Below are 21,056 nucleotides of genomic sequence, written 5' to 3' on the forward strand. Positions count from 1 at the left end.
TACTGAAAAAAACAGACTGGGGCTGGTCATTGTTTTTAGTGGGAACGTAGCCTGTGGTTTCTGTCTGCTATATTTTTCCTTGTATGAAAATTACTGTATAATTTATGTTTAGTTCCCAATCCTGATAAAATATTGGCTGCTTATAAAACACAGATCAATGCTATGACTGCACCAGCACAGTCACCGTGCTCATAGAAAACTAGATGATGGAAAATAATGACGTGTAAGTGTCGATTAGGGCAAAATGTCCACGATATCAATTAAAGATGAAATACACAAAAAGCCCCCCAAAAAGAAAACAAGAGAAAAAAAAAAGGAAAAGTGATCGGATCTAGATACTATATTTGATACGGATTTTAGGACACAGGAACTCATCCAAAAGCGTAACTCCTTCTCAAACTGAATCCAAGAGATAGCTAGAATAACTCTGTCTGTGTCAAACAATTCAGAGAGCAGAGGTGGCCATGGGCAATAAATCAAATTGCTGAGCTTTTCCCTGGAGTGCAACACTGTAAAAGTGCTGTGTGCGTCTGTTTGCATGCTTATGAGTGTGTATGGAAGCATGTGTCAGGGTAAGATAGTGCAGTTTTGTAACTGGCCCCAGGCACATCAGAGTGACAGCCACAGTAGACACACTGATAAGTTTTGTGTGTGTGTGTGGGTTGAGATTCTCTTCCTGAACCTTGTGAAGCTTGTTCACCAAGTCCTTAATACGCACAGGAAAGAAGGTTCAGATCACAGGGCTCAGTGGCACTTCAGAGGAGAAGGATAAAAGTCTTTACTGACTCTTCTGCTCTGTTTTTCTGCTTTATCTAGACTCCTATCACTTCAGCATCCATCAAACATCACGGAGCTCTGGTTGACCCATAAGCTCTCCTCCCCTCTGCGGAGCTAGTGCTGCTGTCTCGTGGGGGGTGCGGCTTAAGAATTCTCACATTTTTTTTTCCTTCCCTTAGGCCAAGCTCTGCTGCCTCCCTCTCAGCTCACCGGCCCTCCTAATAAGCATGAGTCCTCTGTGAATATGAAATGAATTCAATTCTTATTTCTATCAGATTCACATTAAAAAAGGGAAAATGCTTCATCCTTTACTTTTGTCTTTCATTTGAACAGCTCATAGTTTTCTTACACAGCTAAGAATAGACTGTAACATGTAGATATATCTGCCTGCCTACCCTTAAAAATCTCTTGGTCTAGTCAACGTTCCTTTCCCTGTTATTTTATTTTTTCAATTTTTACCCACCGGCTCCTTCTCCTTTGTGCTGAACAGAATGCATTTTTCTCTCCAATCCCAAAGAGCCCCAACTCTCTTTCCCTACCTTATCACCTGTCCCTTCCATCTTTATGATAGAGATTCAGTCTGGCAAGTGAGCTCTCCCTCCCTCTCTCAGTGCAAAGGTAAACTCCATCCATCAACATTCATTTCGTTAGCTTGATAGCATAATTGCCTAAGTCATTTTTGGCCAATGACATAGGCAGACGGACAGGATGATGCAGCAGTGGTAGGGGAGTAAAGTTAGGCAAAAATCTCAATTTGACCAAAAAATGACTTAGGCACTTATGCTATGAAGCTAACGATTTGTCATGAGTGTTTACCCCTGTTTTTCCTTCGCTGTAACCTCTGCCTGCCGCTAAATCATCAACTATAAACCCCTGTCGCAACCCATTAACAGCTTCCCCCCCCAATTCCACAAATTAAAGTGATGAAGCACATCTTCAAACTTTGTGTCTGTGCCTGAATGTAAGAGAAAGGAGGCATAAGGAAAGTCTGCATACGACACACACGCTCCCTGAACACTACTGCTGTGTTTCATGAAAGTTCTCCACCAATAACCATGCCCATTATCTTGTGTAAACCCTATAAACATCCTTTATATGGCATTAGGGCCTTTTGTTGGAAAAACAAACCTTCCATACAGAGATATTCCCAAGAGACTGCTGCAGGCTCTGGGCCATTGTTTTGGGGTGATTTAACAGGGGCTGCAGAACGGTCAGAATAAGGTAGCATCGGCTGCTTGAGCAGAGATACTACTTTGTGGCCATTATGTTTTATTATGCTGCTATCAGTTGGCTGGCTCCATGCACTGTTCTAGTCCTCAGAGGCATGGTAGCACAGAGAGACAAGGGAAGGCAGCATCAGACACAGATGCTATGAGTGTGTAGAAGAAAAAACACCAGAAGTGATTTGGGAACAAGGTTTTAAAGGTTTAACTGTATATTTGTATCAATCAGCTGCAAGGCTGACATCACCCCATTGGCTAGCCCTGCTTAACCCAGCTGAGGAGGTTTGCCCCAGCAGAACACATTAATTTAGCCTAGGGAGCCACTTAGAGGGCCCTGGAGAGCTAGATGCCATTCTCTGCTTCTTTTCTTTCTCCACACTTTCATTTCATGGCTGTTAGCTCAGCCTCCTTCACTCAGGACTCTTCTGCTCTCCATTATCCTACTATAGTGTTACCCACCCTCCCCATCTCCCCCACTAAGCCAAGGAAATGGGAAGGACCATAATGCTGCATTACCAATCCTTAGCAATCCACTCAAACAGAAAATAAATCAGGAATAAGAGTAGCATTATCCCATTCCCTCTTACTCACAGCTAACAATAAAACCTCTGCAGCTATCCGTTATAGCCACCCTTAGAAGGACAGGACACGGGGGTGGGGTGGCAGAGAAACGCAGCAGAGGATCACAGCACGATATTACATGTGGACTAAGTGAAGATAAAACAGCCATTATCAAAATGTCATCATTCTTAGTGAACTTGACAACTAAGGACAGGACGGCCACACAACTGGCTTCAGTGAACAGATTATTACTCACTCAGTGCCTGGACTGTGATCTGGACATTGCGGGATCTCTTGCTGCGGTCGATGAAGTCACCCGTGGGCGTCTTCTCCCGCTCTGTTACGCGGCAGATATACTTGCCGGCATCTTCAGGGCGCAAGTGCTGCAGCTTGAGCAGGTGCACGTTGACGCTCTCTTTGCGCACAGTCATTTGACCGGCGGCCTCCCGGGCGACATAATCGGGGCCCAGATTAGGCACGGCACTGGGGCCCACCACGGCCACCGGTGAGCTGCTGAAGACCCACGACACCGAGAAGAAACGCTCGGGGACATTCTGCGCCTCAATGGTGCAGCGAAGCTCCAGCGGCTCACCGGCCGTGAAGGACCGTCGCTCCGTGCTCACCTGGATGCTGAAATCCCGGTCTGAAAGAAAGGAAAACAAATGAAAACAACAAGGTTAAAGGCTAATAAATGCACGGAGATTTCAATTAAAGCTGCTCGAAACCGAAGCGCACAGTGCTGCTTCATTTTCTTGGTAAGCTGAACATGCATTACCCAAGAGAAAGGGGTTAAGAAGACTGAGCAGTGGGTGGTAGAGGTGGGGTTTGATGTATTCAGGAAAGCCATGGGACAATAACATGGCATCAGCTCGTGCAGAGAAAAAGAATATAAATTAGAGATGGTTGAGGTCACTCGGTGGGATAGTGGCATAACAGACAGGCCTGCTCTCTCCTCTCTAGTTTTCACCTCTGCAATTAGGAAAAAAAACCCACTTCTAATTAAAATTCTCGTTAGCTGTTTGAAACAGTCAGGCACGCTTTTGCTTTCCTGCATGATCTAAAACCACAGAGCAGAATAAACACTGGTAGGGCCCCCTACCTGGCCAAATCATGCTTGTTGTCTCTGCATGTGCAATTGCATTTGTGTCTGTTTGTTATATTAATGTTCAGATCCTGAGTTCTGTACGTATCGGAGACAGCTGCAAAACATCTCAGTGAGTTGGTAGCCCCAAGCAGTAATTACAAAGACTTTAAAGTGAATCGTGTGGAAAAGGTCAAAGCCTGCCCCTAGTATGGAGCTAGTTACGCAGAGATAATTATGATGAGAGGTAAGAGAATATTGTTGACACATACAAAACATAAATGTGTATAAATCTGCCTTCTGCCATGTGTTGCTGGCAACAAATTCCAAATATATTATTAAATACATATTAGGAAACTCTAAGCATTCATTACTGGGATTATTTTTTTTAATTTAATACAGTATAGATCTGGTAGAAGATCATCTTAAAGAGCCAACACATATTCATGTTGGGGTGTAATTTAAAAAAAAAGAAAAAAAAAAAAGAAGTAAATGCTAAGCACAAGCAGCCAAAGTGAGGAGGAGAGGAGGAAGGAAAAAAACCTGCAGTGATGAGCAATGTTTGCAGAAAAATAAGAGGGTATGTGAAAGAAGGGAACAAGGGAGGAGATGAGTGGAAAGACCAAAAAAGATAGGTATGGTGGGAAAAAAAAAGGGGGGGGGGAGTGAAAGGTACATTAAGATTCTGTCTGTTGCTCATCTCTCTGATGCCGGCAGTGGGTGATTAGCTAGTGATGGGGCTGTCTTGAGATCCACTCCATCTTTTATAATAGGAGTCTAATGGAGAAGCTGCTCCCTCTCCTTTCTAAATTTCCCTGGCTCTCTGTCAAATATGCACTTGGACAGGTGGAACGTCACATACACCAGTTCAGCCTTATGGCGTGCAAGTGGCTCCTTCGTCATGCAATAAGCACGTGGAAAGAAAACCAAAATGAATTTACGCATTACACTGAAGTTTGAGCAGTTACATTCATAGCTCGCACAACGCAACTGCTTTATTCTCTTTGTCACGCAACAACCCTGCATCCATTATAGATTATAGGGAAGACAGAGAGTAACAAAGGATGTTTAGAGATGAGCTCTTTGTGCCCTTTGTCTCCTCACTAAAGTAGCAGGAGCTCATCTGACAAACCTGCTTTACATCGGAGTTCTCACTCTCCTTCTCATCCACGCACGACTATCTGGGGCACCATCAAGTCGCATTGGTCCAGAGCGGATCTGATGCTTAATGGAGAAAAGCAAAATGACTCCTCTTTGAAGTGATTTACTGGCATGAGACATTCGCCACTGCGTGCTTTCTTGGTAACTGAGCTAATGTCAAAGCAGTTTATCACCCATCTCTTTGGCCCTTTCTTGGAAGCATACAAAGGGATACTTTATGTATGTGGAACGCAGGACAATGAATGTGATGGGCTCGAGTCGGGTGAGAAGCTATAAGGACATGTAATGAGATATTAAGCTGCCTTTTTTTCTCATCTTTTTGGTCTAGAGGTTGGCTGCCTATTAAATAATTATCATATGAGCCCACTCAACACATTCTTTGTTTCCACACACTTGCACATCACGCAAACCTTGTTATTGCTACCCCCGCAGTACCTCCCTAAGATGGAAACTCCCATAATGCTTTCCGCTTTCCATAGGTCTCTTCCTTTACATTTGGCAGAAGCATTAAAAGAAAGCTGTCTTTCTCATAGCAATGCATTCTAGCCCAATCAACACCGGACAAACTGTTGGCAGGAAGTGGCTGAAAAACACATTCTGCCTTCTGAACCATGGGCCACATGTTGCTGGGGAAGCTGCTTATGTGGAAGCCATAGGTCTCCTGTGTCAAACACCCACGCTATTTGGAGCTGGTTACATTTTTCTTGGATGTGCTTGTAATGTTGCCCATCAAACAGACACAAATACAAAAGTAGGGAATCTGCGGAGGTTTAGTTAAGCCCTTTTTAGAAAGCTAATGAGCTTAGCCGGAGATACTGATCAGCAATCAGTGAAACCCGGCCCACATGCATGAGTGTGTGCCACTCAAGAGGACAGAGGGGACTGACACTAACCAATATCTATACCCTGCCCACCACCCCTCCTTTTCTTTCCCACAGAATACGATCCCTTTGGCCTATCTCTGAGGCGCAGAGAGAAAGGGAATTAGGGTTCACAAGGTTAGTGGTTCAAACCCCAGTTCCTCATGTCGGTGTTTCTAAAGCCTCTGTTCCACTAGTACCAACTCTGCCAGGCTCACCTCTGTTTTAGGGTGTTCCATTGGATGATAGTACCTGGTAACAGGTACCTTTTTTAATATCCACTTGGCTGGGGTTCCAAACGACCTGTGTCGAGCCCATCAACGTTGCGGTGGTACTCACTTGTAATGGAAAATGACTGAAACAGAGTAGAGTTGAGCCGAGTAGAAGCTAATGGAGAAGAAGTATAACGGTCTTGTTGGACGGCAGCTTTATCCACTGATAAATGGTTCAGTGAGAGAGCTGAATGATAGTTGCACTGTGTATGCAAAGGTAATTTTTTTTTTTAAAGCAGTCCATTTACAATTCACTCACCAGTGGGCTGAATACGGAGCTGAGTCTTGTCGCTCTGCTTGCGGGTCATAGCAAACCAGCTTCCATCTGGGTCCTGAATCCACTCAGCAGCCTGGCAGTAGAGCAGCCCCTGGTCGACTGGCTGCAGCTTGTGAATGGTCAGCCTGTAGGCTGTAGCGCCAGTTTTATCCAGCCTGAGGTCCCCCGCTGCCATTCTCTGCCGATACGGCCCCCCAGAGCGCAAAACGAAGTCTCTTGACAATGTGACTAACTCCTGAGGCGGGGCGGTTGGGTCCTCTGGGGACCTTAAGTACCAGCCTACTGACAAGTGAGTGTGCTGCACTGTGGTCCGAGACACCTCGCAGGTAAGCTGTAGCGTGTCGCCTTCCACTTTGGACAAAGTCTGGGCCGGAGCTGTTACTGTCAAAGAGTCAGCAATAACTGAAAAACAAATAGAAGAACAGGGGCAATTATTACTTAGCGTGTATAATGGTAATTATTCTGTAATTACTCAGTTTTAGAATAGCATCATCTGCTTCCTTAAATAATATATGAACCCTTTACCTCTGTGAAAAAAAAAAAAGACCTTAAAGAATAGAAAGCTGATTAAAAAGGAAAACCAAATACACCCAAAAAAGCATTTTGGGGGGTTTTCAGCTATTATACATGTGATAAAGTCCATTCCACTGTTAGCTATTAATTTTATGCACTGTGAGAAAAGGTGTAAATGCAGCCTTGCTTTTTTCCCTGAGGTGACTGCCCTCCATTTCCTCTTCCATATATGACTTTCACATGTTACTGTGTGGTGATGGTATTTTCTCCATCTCACACAGACAGAATCCTCCAGAGACCCCTCTGGCACTTCTTTCAGACCGATTATATCCCATATGGCTGGCTACAGAAAACATAATAAAATATCATCTTACAGTGTCTCACTAAACTTTTGGAACATTTGGATCACGCATAGTAAATATACAAAACAGCAAGACCGAAATTTACTGTAATAAATCCAGCCCAACCCCTTCTATCTACAATACAACTGAGAATAAAAAGGATGGGATCCAAGCCAGATGGTTGAGAACAGAAGAGATCAGAGAGAGGGGGGGTGCAAGGAAGCAGAAGATACATCAAAATGTGATAATTTCAGAAAGGAAGATGGAGTGACTCTACACACCGACAGAAATAAACATGTATAGCCTTTAAAAGGGAACCTGAAATAGCTAAAGAGGTATTTTTAGATAGGTACCAGAGCAAAACTTTATGTATGTGTGTCAGGAAGACTGAAATAGAGACAGCATTAGATCTGAGCTTCCAAAACTAAATCCATTACAGACGAGCAAAAACACCAAAAGGCAATAAGGTCAGTCATAGGGGGTGGGGGCGGATCATGCTAGAAATAAAGGTTACTGGACAAAATTTAATTGGGTAAATAATTCACACAGAGGATTCTGCGCTTTGCCATGCAGGGACTGTGACCACTTCTTAAAAGCCAGAAAATTGAAGTGCATTGTGTTTGGCTATTCACGCTCCTAAGGGAATGTCACTGTGAAGATTACAATTCAGCATGTTTGAGTCTGCCTCTGCGCAGTAACTTGCTGCGTCTAAGTGTAGATGCGTGGGAAAGAAAAGCTTTACTCTTGCATTATTTTGAATGTATGCAAGTAGAGGCCACTGTGGTGATGTCTGTCATTTGCTTTTAAAAAAGAAAGAGATATCAGAGGGACAAAAGTGCATAGAACCAAAGAGGATTTTGAGAGAGACTCAATATATGGTTATCCAGAGTTTAACAAAGCACTCAAAGAAAAAGAAAACAATGAGATAGTAATGGCACAAAAATACGGAAAGTAATCAGGTGGGCCACAATCTGATAAGACACTGCCTCCTGAAAATGGATTAAGTAAAGATGTATAAAATGTCCAGACGAGAATAAACAGTTTCTGCATTTTTGTGTCTTACAAAAACACAGACAAGGTCTGATTCAAGGTAATTTGGAAGTTCACTAGAGGTCATATTGAGTGCTCGAAAAACCACCTAGCAGCAAGGGATGCAAATGGGAGCCTTGGGCAGGAATAAAGCTATCCTGCTGATGTATTTGTTTGTTTCTTGCAATAATACAATAACTGACATGGGAATCTTACTGAGCCTGGATTAGTGTTTATATTCAAATACTTTATTTGTAACAGTTTCAGAAACAGAGCAATTAGTGGTAATGATGGTAACTGCTGGGAAATAATTGTTAAATATTATCAGTTATGAACTTCCGCAGAATCACTCTGGTGTGATCTTATGGGACTCTTCTAAAATTTGTGTTGTTTGAATGATGGATTCTCAAAGATGAAATTAAAATATAAATTAGTAGCTGATTATACATTTTGGAGTTGGTTAGTTAATTTGGACATCAGTTTCATAATCCAGTGCAAGTTACTCCTGTAATATTAATAATATCTAATAATATTAATAATATATAATATCTCTTCTTTGCTCTGTGGTGTTTTCAATACACAAAAGTTCTGCACTTCAAACACTGGTTGTAGCAAAGTCCTCTCACTCTGACACTCCTGTCAACAATGAGTGAACAGCAACCTCACACACAACACACCTACGCTACAACCTGGCATTGCCATAGCAACTCTCCCACATGGTGCTGAGGGCCTGTGAGAACAGTCATTAGTTACTATAACAACCGCACCCACCAACACAATCCTGAAATCGACTTGCATTCTTTCTGTAGACACACTAATGGACGGTGAAAGCAGTTAGCTGCTTCCTCCTGTCGGATGGCCCGTTTATTGTGGGCATATTTAATATTTTTGACCTCATCTCAAGGCATCTGAGCCAATCGGAGGACAGAACAAATCAGATAACACCAGCCAATCTCAGCCTTTCCAGCAGTCGGGCTGAAGTTGTACACCGGGATCATCCAATAGTACCACTGACCTCAATCTGCAAAGGATTAGGAACAGCGTGAGATGGCATTCTCTGGCATACATGCAAAAAACAAAACAAAAAAAATAAATAGAAAAACGTGCATGCACACATGCACACACACTTCTGAGGACTTATTTTACCTGTTCGGTCCTTAACTGCAAACATTACAAGAGCCTTTAGAAATGAATCTAAGGACATTCTGTGTTTTTTTCTTGAAGATCACACAGCTCAGAAGCAGAATTTGTGGTAGCCGAAGCCCAGCGCTTGGGCAAATAACTCGTTTTATTGAAGAAAAATATTGACTTCTTTTCACTTCAGAAGTTAAAGGCCTCAGTTGTTGTCTGAGCTGTTATAACATCAATACCCACACTTTTGGACCAGGCAAAGTATTTTCATCACAATGAACACAGGCACTGCAGTTCATTTAAGGGTGTCTAGTTTAGTTTTGTGATATTGTCTTTATTTTATTGATTTTTTAAAATGTTTTGCCAACAATAAAATAGTACAGTCTCAGCTTTTGGGATAAATAACAGTATTTCTTAAAAAATGAAATAAAATACACATTAATATACATATACATACAAATACACACTACTATATCACCAGAAATTATTCAAATGTTTCCTTAAAAAAGAAAGAAAAGACTTAATAATAACAAAAATTACCATGTCACATTGTCCATGATAATACCAGCATGATGTTTTGTGTGATAAAGAAAAAAAAAAAAGAACGCGTTTTCTTCATGATATCAACAATATCAATGTTCCCTTGCGTGCACAGCACCAACAAAAATCCAGCCATGTCTGAGAATGAACTTCAACAACCTCCAGCAAAGCACAAAACTTTGAACAAACTTTCATACAAACAGGAAAACTGTTCCTGAATGTGGAAACAGCAAACTGAAAGCAAAAATACACTGCCGAATACAACTAGGCTATGAAGGCACCCAAGCAAAAGATACTAGCAGCAGGTGATGTGCGACCCTGAAATTAAACAAATGACGAGTATTTCTGGAGCACTCGATAGTTATGGATGGATGGAAATTGCAGATGTGGTTGCATTGCACAAAAAGCCACGTTAGAAAACACTTTTTAATTTCAAATTTATTATGTGACAATATTGTACAGCGACCTGCTACCGGCACCTTGTGGCAATAGTTTCACACTTCGAAATAGGCAGTGTGTTGTCAATGGCAGTAAAATGCACATAATTTTCTTTGCACTTACACAAGCCTATGCCGGTAAACTGCAATCACCAATAAAACAAGCTTTTCCCCCCTGTATCTCTACAAATATCACTATTACAAGTTTCCCTGAACTGCTGTGGTATAATTTTGATTATGTTGTCCACCCCTATCATTTATATACTCCAGTACTTGATCAGGGATTTTCTACCATAAATTGCTTGGTAAATGGACTGGTTCTTATATAGCACTTTTAAACTCAATGTACTTTACACAACATTCATGCAAGCACTTTTTCTGTGTCTAAGTGTTTTCTAGCTTTCTATCTAACATTGACACACACATTCAAACCCAATGTATTGGGAGCAACTCGGGGTTCAGCATCTCGCCCAAGGATACTTTAGCATGCAGACTGGAGCAGCCAGCCTACTAACCTACCGATTAGTGGAACCTGTTCTACCTCCTGAACCACATCCACCAATTTTGGCATCAAAGGAGAGTGGCACCGTTGAGGTTTCCCAGGCTGCTTTGCAGCCTTCAACTCTTCTGCAGTGTTAGGTGTTGGCAGCGCTCCATAGATTCACATGGGGTCAGGCAAGTGGGCTACCCCAATCAAGCACAGTAATAGTAAAAGTAATAACATGGTCAGCAAAAGATTTGGTAGCAGTTCTGGCACTGTGGGGAAGTGCTAGGTCCTGCTGGAAAAAGGAAATTGCCATCTCCATGAAGTTTGTCAGGAGATGGAAGTATGATGTGCTCTAAAATTTCCAGGTAGATGGTGCATCGACTTTGGACCAACATCTGCAGGTGACCTCAAATCATTACAGATTGTGGAGAGACTTCACACTGAACTTCAAACAGACGGTATACTGTGCCTCTCCCTGCTTTCACCAGACTTTGGGACCTAGATTTGTAAAAGAAATGCTAAATTTACTTTCATCTAAGAGGACTTTGACCACTGAGCAACAGTCCAGTTCTATTTCTCCTTAGCCTGGATAAGATGCTTCTGATGTTATCTCTAGTTCAGGAGTGGCTTGATATAGAAATGTGACTCATGAGCTGCTGTGTTTCAAATAGGATTAATACAAACACATGTAACACTCACATATTAAAATTTGAAATTTAAATGTTTATAAATATTATAAATTAGAAAATATCTTTTCAGATATTCATAAACTTTAAGAATTTCTCTTTTAACCCCGGTAAAACTACCAGAGATACAAGGCTGACATTGATGAGAGTGACTCATTTCAATTCATTATTAACATCAAAACATCAAAAATCACATTCAGTCATTTCTCAGCTGCAAAACACTCTGCATGTGTTCCCTGCAAATCAGCCTTTATTATCATAGGATGAATAAACATTTCAGTGGTTTGTGAAGGATTTCAGATACCCCCCACCCTCTGCAAAACATTGACGGAGACTGGATTTCCAAAAAATGCATTTTTCACCAGTGAATCAGGTAATCTTACATTTTGAGATGAAGGTTTTCATGTGTGGATGGTTTGCATTTCTTATCCTTTGTCTTTTTTGACTGGCAGCGAAGCTGTCAATCCTCGATAAATCTTTAAAACTACGCTCTTCCTGCTTTACCTCATCTGCAATTTTTACTTTCATCTCCCTCCATTCCAGATCTTTTCCTACTCTTTCAGCTCTCTGATGTGAGTGACGGTTGTCATCCCCCAAGCTAGCCTTTTAAGTCCAGTCACATAGAGATAGAAGTGGGGGGTGACATGGGGACACACCACCATGGGGAAAAGGATTTCACAAAGATGACACATGGAAAAATAGATGATAATTTATTAAGCCTGATCTTTACATTTTAGGATGGGTTTGGAAGTAACAGGACCAGAAAAGATATCTCACCGAAAGAAAGCACCAACGGCAAATCAAACAGCAGTGTTGTGCATTTGTTGTTGTTGTTCTTTTTCCCTATATATTAGAGTTGTTGTGGATTGCAAAGATCCAACCATTCAGCACTCCATGCTGGAAGATACAGAAAAATCTTCAGTCCTCACAAAAGCAGGCCTGCTTTCTATTCAGCAAATAAAATAACTCCTGCAAACACGCACAAAGATATCATTTTTAAATCATGGGTGCCAGTGTGCGACATCTTCAGCTTTTCTTTGAGGCATTGTACAGAGTCATAAACGTTACAGAAACATGTTTGCATGATAAAATCTGGGTGGGAAAGTGAAGCGGTAGTACTTGTCCCACTCACATCATCATCATCAGTGTTGTGCTCCTAATCCCAATGCCTTAAGTGTAGCTGGAAGATCAAACTGTGGTTCTAATGAACAGTTTCCGTTCAGGATTGAATTACTGGCTAGTAATAAGGCCTGACTCACTGTTGTCATTACAGATTGCAAATAGTTGAGAAGACCAGCTGGTCACCCAGAGGTTGAGGGTTTTGGTTACAAGGTTATTGCCCAGGTCACCCGCTGCGCGGCAACCTGTCTCAGTCCGACTGACTGACTACAATCAGCCTAAAACAGATAATTGCCATCTAATTTATGAATGCAGACACACTGCCAACATGTTGCAATCAGTCGAGTCAGTCTGTGCCAATGAGCGCAACTGGTCTGCTCAATCCAATAACGAAACACCCAAATGTCAGTTATTAAGGTTTGTGGCAGGCAATTTACTGTAAATTGAACTAAATGTAACACCAAACAGCATGTCTTATTTTGCGGCCAATGCGTGTGTGATAGTTGCTGCTAAAAGTGTGTATTTACTTGGAATGAGAGGGGGAGATATTATCAGAAAGAGTGCGTAACTGGCACAGTTGGATAGCTCAAAGCTGTGAGTTGTGCCCCGTCATTCTTTACTCAGTGCTCACCTCTGAGCATTTAGAGCTGAACTGCACGTTCTGCTCCACAGGAATATTGGTGTTTTATTGAAACATATCAGAACTGAGCTGAACTCCACAGAGCATTGACGAGAGAAAGGAAGAGAATCCCAATGCAAGACAGAAACAAGAATACATCCTGTTTTCTTCTTTAAAGATAGTCAAGCGAGTTCCAGTGTTTTAGGCTCTTAGTCATATTTCTACACAGAGATCAGCACACAGTGAAAACATCTCACTCTCTCTCGCGCGCTGTCTGTCTTTTACTTCCTTCGATAGGCGCTTTTACATAACATGTGTCTGTCAAAATGCATTTATTAGCTGGATTGTGTTAGTGCGATTAGATTAGTCTCGGCACAATGTTCCCAGCATCACACTTTCCTTTTCAGACACTGAGTCAAATGCAGCAATACAAATATTTCAACATGCCGGAATCAAATCTCCTATCTTACTGATATTTGACCAATTTTGCCTTTACCGTCTGTGTTTAATTTGAAATAACATCTAAATGCAACACACAATGTGTTGTCAGTTGAAAGAATTAATAAGTATAACACTAAAGTAGATTTCTAAGAAAACAGTTTGATTTTTTTATGCTTTCCTGCAGCACAGCACATTATTTTTTTGTTTATTTTGTAAACAAACAAAACATGTTTTACAGCATCATGGACCACACGTTCCTGCTTTAAATGATGGTGAGATTAGGGTTGACCTTCTAACTCAAGAGTGTGGCTGTTCCTTTTTATCAGCCTATCGCAGTAGCTGCAGCATGCTGCCAAGCCAACAGTTTATTCTTTTGTTAGTGCAAAACTGGCCCAATCTCAGAGTTGTGCCCTATGTGTGGATTTTGTGCAGTCCGCCGGTGTGAGTTCCCACAGACTCCACTATAAATCTGATGTATCTAGCAACAGACGGCAACAGATTTACAATTCATCACAGTACATTATCACAAACAGATTGCATGCAATTACCAACTTGACTCCATTCATTTGAAAACTGGTTGTAGACCGACTCCGTCTTATTGCTCTTCTGTTGCCATCTTATTGCCCCAAAGACGGTTTGAAGACGGCAACTGACTACACGTGGTCTGATATCTGCTCGTCACCTTTGAATTAACCTTTTCAAAAGTAGGGAGATTGTAAGGTGATTGCACACAGTCGCAATCATTTTGGTTGTGCTGTGGACACAAATCATCATTTTCCCTAGCATGACTACAGCTAAGCTGAAACTAATTATATAAACACACACCAAAATATATAAATAAATAAATAAATAAATAAATGAAACAAACAAACCCCAAAAGCAAACAAAGTGTGATCATACATACCTTTGGCACTATATTGTATGTCAATCACAAGTGTACTGCAAGACGTAGCACTAGAGATATTTAGACACAGCTGAAATGGTTACCACTTATCAGTGGGTAAAAGCTTTAAGAGAGAGAGTGAGTGTGTGAGTGGATGTGTGTGCGTGCATGTGTTGCTGCAAAGCAAATGGCCATTTGGCAAAGCCAGTAGGGTAATTATTGTTAATTACTCTCTGAAACTAAGAGTACTGCTGAGAGGAAAACAAAGCAAGTGGGCGAGCCGCCACTCCACTTCATGCAAGTCCAACCTCCTTGCTGAACAGACGTCACTTGCTGACCCAGTATGCCTGCTTGTGTTGCAGGCATACCGGGTCAGGAAGTTGGAAAAAGAGATTTAAATACAGAAGCTGTGCCTACACCTGTCTTTCGTATTCCTATTACCCAACATCCTGCCCATTCACATCCTCCACTCCTTTGTTATTTTCTGTGGAGCTGTCGATGAGTCAGAATGAGGGATGAAGAGGTTCAACTAAGAAAATGGGAGAGAGTAGATAAGAGAGTAAAGTGGGAGGAAAAAGAAAGACAGCAAGATGAAGACAAAGAAGAAAATCGAGCAAAAAAGCAAAGACAAACAAAGGGACAATGCTCTTTTGCTTGATACAGCCAACCACATGGATCAGCATCAATGCTTTGTTATTTCACAGCAAGAAGTAAAAAAATAAGCAAACAAAAAACAGGATAAATAAATTATTGTGTTTGTAGACTATATTTAAGTAGTATCAATGCACCATTCAAGTGCACCAAAAACAAAACAAAATTTAAAACAAACAAACAAACAAACAAAAACACATCGAGTGCACTCTCTCGGGAGTCTAGAAAAAATAATCAAGGAAGTTCATGAAACACTGCACAACTAGCAAACTCTGGTGAACTCAGGCCTACATATAGTCCCCAAGAGCCTGCACTGATAGTAAGGACACGATACAGAACAAAACAAGGAAGCAAGGGCAGAGAACGGATCAGGACTGGAAGGGAAAAAGAGACACACAAGAGCCCTTTTTATCCAAGAGGAGGGGGAGCATGTGGAAAAAAGAAAGAAGAAGAAGACAGGAGTCAAAGCCTGTCATTTTGGGATCTGGGTCCACAGCAGGGGGCACATCCATAATACAACATAAGCTTCTGATCAGATGAGAGCTGTACCTAATTGAATCTTAGATATGGAGCAAGCTCCTTCCACCCATTCTGTTTTGTTTTTGCATATTCATATGTTATACAACACAGGCCTACAACATCTTGTCCAAGGAAACTATTATGTTTCTGTGCTATACTTTTTTGTTCCATGAATTTTTTAAAGAACATTGTTTTACTAGTTTTTGTTCCATGTAAAATATTAATTTAATAGTTTTCTGGAAATATATTTCCTGTTCTGTTACTAGCATGGTTTGTTTTTGGTTTTCAGGTCATGTGGTGGCAACAGCTTAGAAAACCATCCAGTAGCAAAAGGTGTGTTGGCAAATTTAAGGGAAAAACTGAACGAACAAGGGCTTTGCAAACTTTCCTAACCCAACAAAATTCCTTTATAAAAAAGTCATTCTAAAAATATCTGTTTTAAAGTCTTTCAGAACTCCTTTGCATCATCAGCATCAACATAAATTCAGGCATACGGATTAATGAGACTGGATTCCATATGTAAGGGTTAGAATTAGGGATTAGGGATGTGCTCAAGCTGTTACTACCCTGTCTTGAAGATGGAAGCGCAATGACTAGCTGCTTGATCTTTTCCCCAATTGTCTCCTATTAAAAAAAGTGATACTTTTCTGCTAAATCAATAATTGTTTTTTAAAAAAAGAAAAAAGTAATTTGGGTCATCTATTAAGTGTTCTGCTGGTGATTTTGGAAATCATTTCTACCTTAATAAGATTTAAAGATTTGTGTCCTGTGACAGCTGTGACTGACAGGCTCATCTGCAGCTCACACAGGCTTCTCAACTAAATTTTGGGAGTTTCGGTTTAAGGAAACAGAAACGTGCAGTACTGACTGTTTACGTCACCCTAATGCAACTTATTATCTGTCATGATTGCGGCTGTGTGCAGGCTGGATGAGGACCCAATCACAAAGTCACGGAGGCAGGAATGAACTCAAAATTCACAGCTTTATTGCTGGAGAGCAAAACCATACAAACTAAACTGGGAAACTATAACGTAATACACAGAGAAACACACAGCCATGAATGAAGGAGAACGCGACACAGAACTGAGGGAGATGCGGACATAAATACACAGAGGGTTAATGAGGGAAGTGGGAGCACACGGGGAGACAGCTGACACAGATAATCATAATGAGACAGGGCAGGAGTGAACACAACATGACGCATACTGACGAGAGACTGTCAAAGTAAAACAGGAAGTACACAGAGGTTCAGACAGGAGGAGAGAGAGCACGGACATAACGGGCTGGGGAAAACATGGGGAAACGAGGGCTCACAAATACACACAGGGGTACACAGGGGGTAATCAAATAAGAAACATCTTAACTAGGGATGGGTACCGGGATACCGGCAGTGCAAAGGAGGTAAGTCCTCAAATCTGATGAAACACCTGGCGACATATAGCATTTTGTTAAAAGCCGAGAAATGCGTCGTATTTGATAGCTTGCTGCGAGACCTCACATCGTGCATATCTACTGCGGGTGTGGTGCCTGTTATCTGACCCGGAGTTAGCAACATCCGCAAAAAACCCGAGGAGGCGAGTCCTGGCCCCTAGCCCTGCCAGTGTAGCAGAAATGATGACGGATGATGATGGCAGCAACAGCTGTTCTTCTCTGGGCGAGTAGCTTAATGTTGTTCATGTGTAATTTACGTTGAGTAGGCTAACTGCGTTATTACATTAATGCATGTAAGGTGAACTAGCAAACACAGTTGTAGTTACATGCGGCTTTCTTCTTGTTTGATGGCAGGTACTCCCTTCATCCTGGCCAAAAAAGCTAAAATGACCAAAGAAAAAGTGGAAAACAGCTAAACATGAGAGGTTTTTGGACAAAGTTTGTTTTTTCCATTGATTAAGCGCTGCTTCCAGCCAAGAGTGATGCCATAAATCCCCTATAGCTGCAGAAAAGGCTAACATTGTTATCTTTTTTACAAAAAAAAACAAAAACAGCTGAACATGAGAGGTTTTTGGACCAATTTTTTGTTCTCCATTCTTTAAGCACCGGTTTGAGCACCAGTTTGAGCACAGTTTAAGCACCGGCACCGTTTCAAAAGTACCAGTTTGGTACTGGTATCGGATAAAACCTAAACAATACCCATCCCTAACCTTAACATAACAACCTAGAAACCAAGGCATAAATGAAGAACAAAACCCAAAACACACGAAAACTAAGAATGCTGGGCCAACATGGCAACCATATTGTTGCTGGGGACTTTAATAAGGTATGTTTGAAATCTGTTAAGTGTCCTACCAGGGAGACAGGACACTGGACCATGTGTAGAGCAACATCAAGCAGGCCTACACAGTAACAACCCTCCCCCATCTAGGACAATCTGACCGTCTCTCTTTGCTCCTCATCCTTGACTACATCCCCCTTAGGAAACAAACTCCTCCAAGCACCCAGGTCATTAAAGCACAGCCTGATGATGCAGGAAGACCTACATGAGGATGTACAGTGTTCAACACTATAATCCCAGACATTATCACCACCAAACTGGACCACATTCAGACCCCCCCCCCATATTTAGCTGCTCCTGGATCAGACTTCCTAACCAACTGGCCTCAGGCTACGTCCACACTAGCCCGGATAGATTTGAAAACGCGTCCACACTAGCGTTTTTAGTCGTTTTCACAGAGTTGTGCGTTCACATTGAAACAACCGAAAACGCTTACGTTCCATTCCTGCGCATGCACAAAAGCGAGTGAGAATTAAAGAATTTGAAGAAAAGCTATCTGGAGCATGTATAGACTGATATTAATCTTTTTTTAGGGCTGTCAAAATTGAGAGCAATCAAAACAACTGCTGTATAATGCACTCCGCTATCTATGTTTAATTGGTCACATGACTGCATCACATGACTAAAATGCGTCATCGTTTTAGAAAGTCTGCGTTTTTGAGCGTCCACACTGCGACAGGACAGCTCAGTTTCGAAATATGCGTTTTCAAGAGCGTTTCCAATACGCTGCGTTCGTTTTTCCTTGAGGAAAACGCCTTCTCAGTGTGGACGGGAGGCCAAAGCGGAGAGAAAATGATGCGTTCTCAAACAAAAACGCATTAGTGTGGATGTAGCCTCAATCAGTCCGACTTGGCCCCCGCCGTCACACAGCACCGGATCCCAGCAGGGTTGCCTTCTCAGCCCTCTACTTTACACCCTGTACACATATGACTGTACACCAACCCACCCAACAAACGTCATCATCAAGCACGCCAATGACACCACCGTGGTTGGGCTCATCAGGCTCAGAAAATAACCTGAAGCGGAACATCCTTAAAACAAAAGAACTCATAACGGACTTTAGGAGACACAGACGGGTCTACTCTTCTCTCTTTATATATGGAGAACAAGTGGAATCTGTCTTCACCTTCAGGTTCCTGGGCACCCACATCTCCAGTGATCTCACTAACGCCCTGGTAAAGAAGGCCCAGCGGTAGCCACACATCCTGAGGAAGTTGCTGCTGGCCTTCTACAGCTCCTCAGTGGAGAGCGTACTGTCCTACTGCCTGTGTGCAGCTTTCCTGTTCTCAGGAAGTCTGAACACCACATTTGTAAATCAAATAGTTGATAAACCTAAAGTCAGAGACATGTAAATGTTTTTTTTAATAAAATGAACGTGTGTGTGTGTGTGTGTGTGTGTGTGTATGTGTATGTGTATATATATATGTTTCCCAATACAATATAATATATAAAGTATAATTTCAATAAAACAGAAAACATGATGTTTTTCATAGTGTTTACAACCACATACAGGTAAGTGTATCAACATCATCTCTGGGCTCATATTGTAAGCACGCACAGAATTTCTGAATCATCAAAGTGCTGTTTAAAAAGAAATGTATCAAACTTCTGTTAACTATCATTATATCCTCTGCAGATGAACGCATTGCATGTTCTGAGCTGAGTGTGCAGAAATAATATAATTCATATATTGTAATGAATACATTAACCATTGTTTATTATCACAGCTGACAAATTGCAGCCCTGTAGTGTAAAAAAACTCATTTAGAAAAATTATTAAAGCAGACAACAAATTAGTGCCTGATTTGAAAAGCAAATTATCGACTATGAGTGGAATATCTCACACTATCTTGACCGATCAAAGAGGCCTCTGCACTGCGCTATTATATCACACCAAATCCAATCTTCTAAAAATGTGAAGAGAGATGAAATAGAAATCAGGGGGGTGAGCTGAGAGGGGTAAGAGGATATGAGAGATCTTACAGATGCTGTTATGAGATTTTCAGTGAGGAGTCGGTGCTCTACCGCTATTGGAACATCACTCTGGGTGGGTGTTTGAGCGTCAATGTGTGCCATACGCTGTAACACAAAGGTCACGGTGACCGAAAGGAAAAAGGCCTCTTCGTTTAATAAAGGGGTCTCTCAAGCATTCCTTTGTCTCTCTCTCCGCCATGCATGTCTGGGCTCTGTCCCATTTTTCTCCTCACTCAAGTTTCATTCTAGCCACACACCAACACCTTCACTATAAACCCTTACTCCCTTATGCCCTCTCCACCACACGATCTGGTGAGTTTCCTTTGTTAGACAAGTTGCTTGTCAGCACCTAATTATCACTTATTTTCCTTCTTTTTTTAGTTGACTTTCTCCTCCAGCTCATCTTTTTTTTTCAAAACAGGAAGGCATCTCGATCCCACTTTAATCTATTCTTTTTTTTTTTACATCACATAATTATAAATTCTTTTTTTAAATTCTTGTGTATTCTAAACTAGTTAATGAGTGTCATCCTCTCCATATGACACTGTGCAAAAAGAAATCAGACATGGAGAAACAGAGCGAAGCCCCTGCAGCTATTTCAGCTCATTATACCTAAAGGTGGAAGGGACAGGCACATCAAAGATGGGTGGTCTCTCACACTCTCTCTCACTCTCCACTTTCTCTCTCTCTTACAAACTCACCTAAACACACCGAACGTCAAGCCTGAGGGAACAGCTGCTCTCTGACACACATAGATGGGGATAAGTGACTGAGGTATTTCCCTCTGTGTGCCCAAACATTTCCTCCAGAGCTGTGACTTATCGGTGATGGGTCACTGAATCATGCACAGCGCTAACGGACATGATGCTTATCAACATTAAAATTTAGAAAAAAATAATATCAAAATCGAGTACTTCATACCATGAGTTGCTTTCCAAAAGCATGAATCTCCTGCCATCTGTGCAACAACCACAGGGGTTCTGATAGAATTTGCAGTACAAACGTCCACGGTCGCTTGTGAGTTGTAGTCTTCCCTTCTTGTAATAACCCTCTACCTACACCTCTGCCCCACCTGCTGCCTCCACATTGCTCCTCGAGTTGAGCTTCCATTACATGACTAATAGAGGTGTCAGGACATACACACCTTGAAAAAGTTAAGAGCAACAATTCAGTGTATGAATGTTAACAGAGACAAATCAGGA

General features: G+C 41.7%; 1 protein-coding gene across 2 annotated transcripts in view; it reads right to left on the reverse strand.

Annotated features, from left to right (window-relative positions):
- The window catches only part of igsf3 (immunoglobulin superfamily, member 3), a 78,541-nt gene that overhangs the window by 24,972 nt on the left and 32,513 nt on the right, over positions 1-21,056 (reverse strand). For both annotated transcript variants that reach the window (XM_085383569.1, XM_085383570.1), the window contains exons 4-5: positions 6,195-6,614; positions 2,818-3,204 (exon numbers count right to left, since the gene is read on the reverse strand). In XM_085383569.1, the coding sequence (XP_085239695.1) occupies positions 2,818-3,204; positions 6,195-6,614 (807 nt within the window). The remainder of the gene's footprint in view (positions 1-2,817; positions 3,205-6,194; positions 6,615-21,056) is intronic.

This window comes from Rhamphochromis longiceps, linkage group LG16 (assembly GCF_057381845.1).
Source record: "Rhamphochromis longiceps isolate RC_006_pf linkage group LG16, R_longiceps_female_GT1.1, whole genome shotgun sequence".
In the NCBI taxonomy this organism is placed as follows: Eukaryota; Metazoa; Chordata; class Actinopteri; order Cichliformes; family Cichlidae; genus Rhamphochromis; species Rhamphochromis longiceps.